This window comes from Alosa pseudoharengus, unplaced genomic scaffold (assembly GCF_046254945.1).
Source record: "Alosa pseudoharengus isolate Yale_2024_CS ecotype anadromous, Long Island Sound unplaced genomic scaffold, YU_APseudo_1.1 YU_APseudo_1.1_scf_1, whole genome shotgun sequence".
Lineage (NCBI taxonomy): Eukaryota > Metazoa > Chordata > Actinopteri > Clupeiformes > Clupeidae > Alosa > Alosa pseudoharengus.
The window spans coordinates 21407597-21420096 of NW_027468564.1; the positions used below are offsets into that span (position 1 = coordinate 21407597).

The following is a 12500-nucleotide window of genomic DNA, read 5'->3' on the forward strand; positions in this document are numbered from 1 at the left end:
GTATTGTGTTGGTCTCGGATCCCTCGGTCTTGTCTTGGTCTCATTGTCTTGGTCTTGCGGTCTCAGGTCGACATAGTGGTCGGGAGATTTGCAACAAATATGTCCATGATACAAAACATAACATTCGATAATGCAACATTAAAATATTTCGCCTTTCACGCCCTTCAAATGCAACCTTTCAAATGCAACCAATCAATGACATACATGTATTTTGTTGTGATTAAGAAACTGGCGCTCATCCAATCAAAAGACGCAAGTGTTGCCAGCGCGAAACGTTAGGTTTACGTCGTACCTGTCAGTCTCAGTCAGACCTAGTAATAATAATGTCAGCGAATTCCGCCATCATTCAATTTGCATTCACGGAACATAAAGAAATTTGCAGTCCAGGGGCAAGAAAGAAAGTTTTGCAAAGTCTCTCTCATCATTGTCATGCAATTGCTATGCATAGTTTATCTCACCCAGTCTACGAAAACATTTACAGTGAGTGAGCTCACAGTCACACACATTCATGACATGCTCTGTCTCTGCATTGTTCTGTCTGTAGTTGAAATAATACCTTCTTAAATTTAATTTAAACTGGGACTGAACCTCTTACCCCAGCAGGGTTCTCAAGTCTCACGCAATTCAACAAGTTCACACGCTCACACACCACACCTTGCATTTCTCACGCAGAAATATTACTAGGGATGTCAAGGTATCTGCATAATTACTAGAGGAGGCGCAAGGATACGAGAGGATTTCTCGCAGGGTTCAGAACTAGCGCACCACTCACCAGCCAAATCAAAAAAATAAATAGCCACCGACATCCAATCAAAAAATAGTAGGCTATTTGTTGTATCCGGGTAAAATTCCAAAATAGCACATCCCCTCCCTACAACCACGTTATGCTTGTGTGGGGTTACACGTTTAAGATTTCAAAACTGCACCAACATTCTTTTTATTCAGATATTCAACTGTCTGTCATTTGGTAAACCAGCCTACTTATGGTACTTTACAGGGTGTGTAAATCAAGCCTTTTCACGAACATTTGGCCTAGCCTACTTTATGGCAAAATTATTTCTTATTTATAAACTAAACTAAACTGTCGGTCATTAAGAAAACCTAATGATTGTGTCGTTATAGCTTTGTGTAAGCCAGACATCAGCAACGTTCATTTTACACGAGCAATCACTCTCGTGGCTGCCTGCACTTTCCCTGTCGTCACGGCTGCAACTTTCGCACTCGTTTGTGCTTTTTAGCGCCGTGTTCATCAGGTCCCGGGACACCCATCTGATCCTCCATGGACCATGTCAACAATGAATGAAAATTAGCTTATTATTAACGAGTGTTATCAATTTGAGCGAGTATGCTACACATAAAAAATGTTTCTAAACATACAGGACTGCTGCAGACAATGACCTGCCAACCACCATAATGTATAATGAACTTGCTGTCCTTATTAAAAAAAAAAAAAAAAGGTCTCGGCATGCACATGCTTAGTCTAATGATTCAGTGACAATATAGGCTACTCAAGTGAATAAAGCAATTAGCCTAATAAATAAAATATTTGTCTCACTCAGTACATATAGGCCTACATCTTGTAAATTGGTGAGCCATAAAATATCCCAGCGTCACGATTATTATATTTCAAGATTCCAATCTATCCCACCTAAATATGAAAAGTTATTTCTGACATGCTTCCTGGTGACATAGAAACACAAATGGTTTCCCTTGATAAGGCTGACATAAGAGACATAGGCTATGCATTATACTTTCCCAGACAAAAACAAGATATAGGATGTATAGATTACAATGACAAATTCAAGGTCTCAAAGGGTTAATGTTTCTTTCCAATTTTTTTTTTTTAATTAGTGAGTGAGTGCACCCCCCCCCCCCCAATCTCACTCCAAGCTGAGCTCAAAACTTGAGAACCCTGCCCCAGTATGCTGCTCTTATTCAATTGATGCAAGTTATGGTGTAACACCAGAGACTTTCTAATGTGGAGACACAGCACTCAAAAAAATCCTCCATAGAAATGCATGGGGCTAGTTTGCAACGCCAATATAGCCGTTGTCTACACATATCCCACCCCTTCCTCGGCAAAATGTCGACATGTGTATACATTGAGCCAATCATGTGGTGTGAGTTGACTACTTTGAGCCAATTATGTGCTGTGTTGTGCAGACATTGTGCCAATCATGTGTTGTGAACTCGACACTGGAGCACGGTTGGTGTGGTGAAGCCTTGCGCACGCGCATTTCTGCTGAATAGGATGCCCGATGAGTACCCAAAAAGCGTTGCAATATGGCCGCCGAGTGGAGGGACATGCCTAAAAGGACTTTGGTAACACTAGCTCGCTAGCTGTTTTTTTTTTTTTTTTTTGGTCTCGGTCTTGGTCTCGGTCTCGTCTCGACTTTGTCTTGGTCTTGACTCAGTCTGTCTTGGCCTTGGTCTCGTCTTGGTCTCGGTCTTGATACCCTCTGGTTTTGGTAGTGTCTCGGTTTAGGTGGTCTTGACTACAAGTCTACCATTCAGGAGTCTCTAATTACTGAGTCCCATTCAGGAGTCCCATTCAGGAGTCTCTAATTACTGAGTCCCATTCAGGAGTCTCTGATTATGAGTCCCATTCAAGAGTATCTGATTATTGAGTCCCACTCATGAGTCTCTGATTACTGAGTCCCATTCAGGAGTCCCATTCAGGAGTCCCATTCGGGAGTCTCTGATTACTGAATCCCATTTAGGAGTCTCATTCAGGAGTCCCATTCAGGAGTCTCTAATTACTGAGTCCCATTCAGGAGTCCCATTCAGGAGTCTCTGATTATTGTGTTTGTGTTTTTAGACTCCCATTCAGGAGTCTCTGATTATTGTGTTTGTGTTTTTAGACTCCCATTCAGGAGTCTCTGATTGACTTCACAGACCCCAACATGAACAGAGTGGCCTCAGACATATTCCTGGGTGAGTGTGTGTGTGTGTGTTTGTGTTTGTGTGTTTACCTATGTGCGTGTGTGTGTATGTGTTTGTGTGTTTGTGACTGTGTGTGTGTGTGTGTGTGTGTGCTTGTGTGTGTGTGTGTGTGTGTGTGTGTGTGTGTGTGTGTGTGTGTGTGTGTGTGTGTGTGTGTGTGTGTGTGTGTGTGTGTGAGTGTGTGTGTGTGTGTGTGTGTGCTTGTGTGTGTGTGTGTGTGTGTGTGTGTGTGTGTGTGTGTGTGTGTGTGAGTGTGTGTGTGTGTGTGTGTGTGTGTGAGTGTGTGTGTGTGTGTGTGTGTGTGTGAGTGTGTGTGTGTGTGTGTGTGTGTGTGTGTGTGTGTGTGTGAGTGTGCGTGTGCGTGTGCGTGTGTGTGTGTGGCTGTATTTGGCAGCCATCATGATGTTTATGGGGGATTACCCACTCAGTGTGTTTGTGTGCATGTGTGTGTGTGTGGGTGTGTGTATGTGTGTGTGTTCTCACAGCCATCATGAAGTTTATGGGGGATCACCAACTCAGAGGCCAATCAGAGCAGTTTGTGCTCTGCACCTTCCTGAAGGTGAGCCAATCAGATACGTGTATGAGCTGCACCAGCCAATCAGATGTGTGTATGAGCTGCACCAGCCAATCAGATGTGTGTATGAGCTGCACTTTATTTGTGTGTAATCTTCCTGAATATATCTGCATGTGAATGTGTGTGTGTGTGTGTGTGTGTGTGTGTGTGTGTGTGTGTGTGTGTGTGTTTCCTTTCAGCTTGTGGGTGAATACGGTCTCATGAGGGATGAAGCTTACTGCCAAGTCCTCAAACAGATCACAGCGAACACTAGCTCCAAACCGTAAGATAGACACACACACACATTCACATACACACACATATACATACACACACACTCACACACACACATACCACATACACACAGACACACACACACACACACATACACACACAGACAAACACACACAACACACACACACAAACACAGATATATATATACACACACACACACACACACACACTCACACACACACAAACACAGATATATACACACACACAGTACATACATACTGATCCTGTACGATGTGTGTGTGTGTGTGTATCTTTGTGTGTCTGTGTGTAGGAGCCATATTTGGGTTTTGTGAACTTATCTGTGGAATAAGATCAAGTACTTTAGTTAACGTTATGACTTTATGGAAATGCGGTTTTAAGTTAACTGAAATAATATAGTTTTATTTAAGAAATGTCATACTTACCTTAATTACCCTGAGCAGTATGTTACCTGTACGTACTTACCTGATTACCTGTCACATGGTAGTAGACACACCCCTTTCACGTGCCTGTGGCGCGAAGTGGTGGCTTTAATTAGCCCATTCACAAAGTGTGCAATGGGTTAGATGGCAAGACGGTACAGTTTTCAGACCGCAAACTACCGCAAACTACCGCTTTAGTTTTTCCTTTGTTTTCATAATTTGTCCATCCAAGAAAGAGAACCGGATTGTTTGAATAAATACAACATCTCATTTACTTCAACTCTCCGTGCGTGCTTACTATGGATTGTGTGTCGGGAACCCTTGTCATTAACCTCACGTGGCAAGTTTTGTTGGAAACGCCACTTCATTGTCTGAAAACTTCCGAAGACCGACGTCTTTGAAAGAACTAAAGGACCAACTTGTGGATTAACGCCGAACATTGGATACTTACCTCTTGATGGAACGACGCGTTTGGCCTAAACGGACTTTATGAATGGAACGTATCGTAATAGGATCCATGAATGAGCGTAACACCACAGGAATTGGATGCTCGGTAGCCAAATGTCGGCAAACCGAGTGAGTAACAAACATTGAAAGTTTAAACAATTGTTGAATAGACTTGGACAATTTATAAGACTTTATTGACGTACATTGTGAACTGTTGAACATCACGATGTCGAAACGGCAAAAGAGACTGGCGAAAGAGACTGGCAAACTTTTAAAATCTGAAATGGCTTCTCGACGGGGAAAGTTAGGTGTTTGCACTAGACAGATGAATAAAATTAGATCTTTGCTTGTTGAAAATGGAAATGTTGACCGAGTGGAGAACAATATGCAAGCGCTACACCAAAGCATTGAGGACTTTAAATCCACTCATAGATCAGTACAATCATTAATGACTGTGGAGGAGAGGGAAAATGACACTGTTGATTGGTATGAACCGAGAGCACAGAACTTTGACTACTTCGTTAAAGAAGTTGAAACGTGGAAAAATGAACAACATAGACTACAGTAAACTGTTGACCCAGAAGACAGCATTTCTAATGTTTCTAAAATATCTAAAACATCGTCAGCTGCAAGAATTGCTGCAGCTGAAATGGCTGCTCTTCAGGCCCGCAGCAAGGCATTACCAGCGCTGCACGCACTTCAGATGGAGGAAGCAGCCCTGAAATCTAGAAGGGAGCTCATGGAGATACAAGCTCAATTAGCGGAGGCAGATGCAAAGCTGAAGGCTTTAAGTGACAGTGGAGAGCAGGAGGATGCCATGAATGAGTACCTGGAGGCAAGCAAACAACAACCTGCTGAGCCAACTCTGACTGAGGCCTCTGCCCTTGAGTTTAGGCCTGTGGCAACTGTGCCCAAAACGCCACTGCAAAAGGCAGTACGACATCTGCACAGCAGCTCCAGGAGCATCAGAACTCCCACTAGCCCACAGCTTGAGTCCAGCCATGACACCGCTGCTAATACTGAAATGCTGCACAGACAAAAAGAGCTCACAGAATTGATGGTGAGACAACATCATTCTTGCTTTTGAACACTCAATTGAGAACAATACTAGTAATTGCCAAGATAGACTCTATTTTCTTGAGCAGTTTACAGAAAGACAGGCTAAAGACATAGTGAGGAGTTGTATGCATATGGATGCCCGCCGAGGCTATGCTGAAGCAAAGCAGCTTTTAAAGAAACATTTTGGGAATGAAATGAAAATTGCTAATGCATACTTAGAGAAGGCTTTTAACTGGACACTAATAAGACCTGACGATGGAAAGGCTCTTTTGGCTTATGCTTTGTACTTAAAAGAATGTCTTAATGCAATGCAAACCCTGGACCATCTCGATGAGTTGAATGTAGCATCTAATTTAAAGTTGCTCGTTTCTAAGCTGCCTTATAAACTTCGCGAACGGTGGCGAAATGTAGTGTATGACCACTCGCAAAGAAACAATACACGCATAAGATTCACTCATCTTGTGGAGTTTTTGGAACATCAGTCCAGTGTACTACTTCATCCAGTGTTTGGTGACATTAAAGATCCTCCACCAAGTAAAAGTCCAGTCCTGAAAACCAAACCTGACACCTAGAAGGGGTAGCAGCTTTGTGACCTCTGTAATGCCAGCTGAATTGCAAGTACCATCACTGCCAACTAAGACACAGCAATCTAACAAACATGTTGAATCTTTGTCTGTATGTAGCTTTTGCTTAGATAGGCATGATATCACGGACTGCAAAAGATTTAAGTCACAGCCACATGAACACAAAGTGGAACACCTGAAGAGAAATGGACATTGCTTTGGCTGTCTTAAGAAGGGACATCTCAGCAAAGACTGCATTAAGAGAATGATCTGTGAGACATGCAAGTGTAAACATCCCACCTTACTACACATCAACAGTGAGAAAGCGGTGAGAATGCAGACTCCTGTCAACAGTGCGCTGATCACGGCTAATCACTCAACAGGGGCCAGAAACTGCGCACTAGCCATTGTGCCCGTTCAAGTGAAGGCATCCAAGGGCTCCAGGACCATCATGACCTACGCCTTTCTTGACCCAGGCAGCTCAGCCACCTTCTGCACGGATAACATCAGGCACCAGCTGAATGTCAATGGACGCAGAACAGAGGTTGTTCTACAAACAATGGGACAAGAGCAAACTGTGAGGTGCTACGAGCTCACAGGGCTTAAAGTAGGACACATTGATGGAAGCAGGTTCATTGAACTGCCCAGAGTGTACACACAAGCTAATATCCCTGTGTCAAAAGACAATTTGTTTACACAAAATTACATTAAAAGATGGCCTCATCTCAGTGGCATAACACTGAAAAACATTGATGCTGATGTGGAAATACTGATTGGAATGGATGTGCCAAAGGCAATGCAGCCATGGCAAGTACTTAACAGTCAGAATGATGGACCATATGCAGTCAAGACGCTGCTTGGATGGGTGGTCAATGGCCCACTCAATTATTGTCCTGCTATGGATAGATGTGGCAAACAGTCAGTCACAGTTAATCGGATCTCATTGGAGAACATCAAGAATCTGCTCATCAGGCAATACAACAATGATTTTCCTGAAAAGGAATATGAAGAGAAGAAAGAGATGTCTGTTGAGGACAGGAGATTCATGGATCTAACATCAAGGGAAGTGATGTTTAAAAACGGCCACTATCACTTACCTTTGCCTTTTCGTGATGAAGATGTAACTTTGCCTAACAACCAGCCAGTGGCAGCACAGCGCACAGTGGGTCTCTCTAGGAGATTTAAAATGGATTCTGCTTATGCCAATGAGTACAAAACATTCATGGAAGATGTACTCAAGAAAGGCTACGCAGAAAAAGTGCCACAGAAACAGCTGCAAAGAAATGATGGCAAGGTATGGTATATACCACATCATGGGGTGTACCACAAGCAGAAGGGCAAGCTGCGAGTTGTATTTGACTGTTCTTCTTCTTACAAGGGCAAATCCCTGAACACAGAACTTCTCCAGGGACCGGACCTGGCTAACCCACTTTTGGGCGTTCTGCTTAGATTCAGAGAAGAAAGAATTGCTGTGATGGCTGACATCGAAGCAATGTACTACCAAGTTCAAGAACATCACCGTGACTTCCTCAGATTCCTCTGGTGGCCACAGGGGGACATAAGTAAGCCATTGGAAGTCTACAGGATGAACGTCCATCTCTTTGGTGCTGTGTCGTCGCCAAGCATTGCCAACTTTGCCCTGAAACGAACAGCAGTTGACAACTCTGAACAATTCAATGTTGCAATTCCTGAAATAATCAAACATAGCTTTTATGTCGATGATTGTCTTCAGTCCGTGGCTTCTGCTAAGGATGCAATTCAGCTGACACAGGACCTCAGGGCAGCATGCACCCTGGGAGGATTCACCCTGAGCAAGTGGGTGAGCAACAGCTGTGAAGTTCTTGCTACGATACCTGAAAGTTACAGAGCCACACTTGTAAAACAACTAGACCTGGACCGAGACAAGCCACCTTTGGAAAGGGCCTTAGGAATTCAATGGAATATCCAGAAGGACACATTTACATTCAAGGTAACCATCAAGAACAGAGCTCTGACAAGGCGAGCTGTCCTTTCTGTTGTAAGTTCCATCTATGATCCATTGGGTTTTCTAGCCCCCTTTATTCTCAAGGCCAAGCAAATCTTACAAAAACTTTGCCTTGAAAGGTGTGGATGGGATGAAGACATTCCAGAAGAACTCTCCAAGCCATGGCAAAGATGGATTACAGAACTGAGTCAGCTGGATAGATTTGAAGTAGACAGGTGTATAAAACCTGAGAGCTTTGGCTCAGTAAGGACTGTTCGGCTGCATCATTTCTGTGACGCAAGTGAATCAGGTTACGGAACGGTGACCTACCTCAGTCTTGCAAACAGTAATGGAGACATTCATGTTACCTTCATACTAGCAAAATCCAGAGTAGCTCCTCTGAAGCAGATGACTATTCCCAGACTGGAACTTGCTGCTGGAACACTCGCTGTGAAAATGGATAAAATGCTTCAGAAGGAATTTCACATGGAGCTGGAAAACTCCACATTCTGGACAGACAGTACAACTGTACTGAAATACATTCATAATGAAACCAAAAGATTCTATACATACGTTGCCAACCGAATTGCAGTAATCCACAGCGTCTCTCAGGCACATCAGTGGAGATATGTCAGCTCTAGGGACAATCCAGCAGATGATGCTTCATGCGGACTGCACATCGAACCGCTCCTGAAGTCCCCTAGATGGCTCCATGGCCCTCATTTCCTTTCAAGGGAGGAATCTGAATGGCCTGATGCACCAGAGGACTTGGGCCACCTACCCCACAGTGATCCTGAGGTAAAAAGAGACATTACTGTAAATTGCCTAAAGCTGGAAACTAATGCAACTTCTTCCCTGATTCAGTACTTCTCTTCATGGAAGAAACTTCTCAAAGCTGTTGCCTGGCTGCTGAAGCTCAAAAGGCTCCTTCTGCTCTGAAGTCGGAAAGACAAAGAGAATATGACATCCAAAATTAAAGGTGAGCAACAATGCTTAACTGTGGATGATTTAGACGAAGCAGAAAAGGCGATCATTTGCTATGAACAGCAGTGTAACTTCAATGCTGAGCTTACACTTTTAAAAAAGGGCAGGCCAGTAAAGACAGACAGCTTCTTATCTAAACTGGATCCGATCTTGGATGAGGGCATCCTGAGGATTGGAGGCAGATTAAGTAAAGCATCAATGCCGTTGAGTCTGAGAAATCCAATCATACTTCCCAGAGACTCTCACGTATCCAAACTGATCTTGCGTGACATACATCACCAAGTAGGACACGCAGGAAGAAACCATATGCTTTCAAGGCTTAGGCAAAGATTCTGGCTTCCCTCTGCTAATTCTTCTGCAAGATCTGTCATTAAATCCTGTGTCTTCTGTAGGAAATTGCAGGCAAAAGTCGGAGTCCAATAGATGGCAGACCTGCCAGAGGACCGAGTTACTCCAGATTTACCACCCTTTTCACATGTAGGCATCAACTACTTCGGACCTATTGAGGTAAAAAGGGGTCGTTCCCTCGTGAAGAGATGGGGAGTGATCTTTACCTGTCTGGCGAGCAGAGCCATTCACCTGGAAGTGGCGAGTATGTTGAACACAGATTCCTGCATCAACGCTATCCGGCGATTCCTTTGTCGGAGAGGGCCAATACTCACCATTAGAACTGACTGTGGCACTAATTTCATGTGTGCGCAAAAGGAATTAGAGGCTGCTGCAAACCAGCTAGACCATCAAAAAATCCATGACACTCTGATGATCCAACATGTCAAATGGCTGTTTAATCCTCCCTTGGAAGCCCACTTCGGAGGTGTGTGGGAGAGACTCATCAAGCTAGTGAAGAAGGTACTCCTGTCAGAAACCACTGTTGCCTCCTGGGCTCTTTGACAGAGAAGATCTGTATAGCAGAAGGCGATGGAGACAGGTACAATACCTGGCAAACCTGTTTTGGAAGCGATGGACTGTTGAATACCTCACTTTGATGCAGCAACGGCAAAAATGGACTAATACCAAAAGGAACTTCAAAGAGAATGACATAGTAGTCATAGTTGACCCAATGGCACCAAGAAGCTCCTGGCCTTTAGGCCGGGTGGTGAAACCCCTGCCAGGGCTAAAGGGCCTTGTCAGGAGTGCCTTGGTCAAAACCAAGGCCAACGTCATCCAGAGGCCGATCGACAAGCTTTGCTTGCTTTTGGAAGCTGAGGAATCGGCTTGAAGGTCTGTGTGTATGTTGATGTGTAAATGTGTGTGTGTTTGTGTGTGTGTGTGTGTGTGTGTGTGTGTATATCTGTGTGTCTGTGTATATCTCTGTGTACATATCTATGTACTGCATGTGTGTGTGTTCTAGAGACAGCTGTCAGCGCGGCTGGCATCTGCTCCACATCCTGACGGTGTGTGTGTGTGTGTGTGTGTGTGTGTGTGTGTGTGTGTGTGTGTGTGTGTCTGTGTGTGTATGTAAATGTGTGTGTGTGTGTGTGTGTATGTAAATGTGTGTGTGTGTGTGTGTGTGTGTGTGTACTTATACTTGAAATAAGATGTGTGTGCGATCTCTACATGGACATGACTTTTAATGACAAAATCATGAAGTACCAACCCATACGGACAAAACTATGTGACCTAGGCTATCAGTGCAAGCTAGTGGTGTTGATCTTTGGCAGCTTGGGGCATGTCCACAAACTTGTTTCCAGTGGGTTAAGGCTGGCAGGGCTCTCCAGCAGAAAAACAAAACAGCTAGCAAAGTTTTGCTCCATATCTGCAGTTATAGGCAGCCTTGCAGTATGGCGCAGGAGATGTTTTTTGTACCCCTGAATATCATTGAGTGACAAAGCCCTATCTTATCTCTTGAAATATTTGAATCCTGTCTATTGTAATATGATTTGTGGATTTAAATAAATAATTAATGTGTTTGTGTGTGTGTGTGTCTGTCTGTGTGTGTAAATGTGTGTGTGTAAATGTGTGTGTGTGTGTGTGTGTGTGTGTGTGTATATCTGTGTGTCTGTGTATATCTCTGTGTACATATCTATGTACTGCATGTGTGTGTGTGTGTTCCAGAGACAGCTGTCAGCGTGGCTGGCGTCTCCTCTACATTCTGACGGCATTCTATCGCTGCTCTGTCGTGCTCAGGCCGTTTCTGCTGCACTTCCTTCTTCACGCCAGCAGGGGGCCTGCACAGATCTTCCAGGGTGAGAACAGACCAGTTACAGACCAGTACCACTACAGAGCATTTATAGACCAGTAACATCACAGACCAGTAACATCACAGACCAGTACCACTACAGAACAGTACTACCACAGATCAGTAACAGACCAGTACCACCACAGACCAGTACCATCACAGACCTGTAACAGACCAGTAATATCACAGACCAGTACCACTACAGACAGTAACATCACAGACCAGTACCATCACAGACCAGTACCACTACAGACCAGTTACAGATCAGTACCACCACAGACCAGTACCATAACAGACCAGTACCATCACAGACCAGTACCACCACAGACCAGTAATATCACAGACCATTACCACCACAGACCAGTACCATCACAGACCAGTTACAGACTAGTACCACCACAGACCAGTACCACCACAGACCAATACCATCACAGACCAGACTCACCATAGACATGCAACATCACAGACCAATCTCACCACAGACCAGTACCATCACAGACCAGTAATATCACAGACCAGTACCATCACAGACCAGACTCACCACAGACCAGTACCATCACAGACCAGTACCATCACAGACCAGTTACAGACCAGTACCATCACAGACCATTACCAGACCAGTACATGTCAAGATATGTGGAGATCTCTTAGACTGTTGCCATAAATACCTGGTAAAGTTTCATAAAGTAAATTGATATTCATTATTCCGCCAATAAATATATTTCCTCTATCTGAATGGTTGCCAAGCAACGTCGAGACAAAGCTACTTTAACTTTTGTATCAAGTTATGGTAGCGCAGTAATATAGAACGAAATGCGGTCAAGGTGTATGTTTATGCTGCATTTTACAACGGCATAGAACATGATTCAGCCAATCACAATCAAGGACCGGAACTATCAGTTTTAGAATGAATGATTAATCACTGCTGATGGTGATTGATTAATTATTGGTGAGGTGATGGGTTAATTCCTGGTGAATAAATAATTGCTGATGGTGATTGGTTAACTCCTGGTGAATGATAACTAATAGCTGATGGTGATTGGTTAACTCCTGGTGAATGATAAATAATTGATGGTGATTGGTTAACTGCTGGTGAATGATAAATAATAGCTGA

General features: G+C 43.7%; 1 protein-coding gene across 1 annotated transcript in view; it reads left to right on the forward strand.

Annotated features, from left to right (window-relative positions):
* myo15ab (myosin XVAb) overlaps positions 1–12500 on the forward strand; it is a gene marked incomplete at its 5' end in the record, with an annotated part of 125721 nt that overhangs the window by 79999 nt on the left and 33222 nt on the right. The window contains 4 exon segments of the mRNA XM_076279044.1: positions 2862–2934; positions 3429–3502; positions 3697–3779; positions 11263–11393. Coding sequence (XP_076135159.1) covers positions 2862–2934; positions 3429–3502; positions 3697–3779; positions 11263–11393 — 361 coding nt within the window.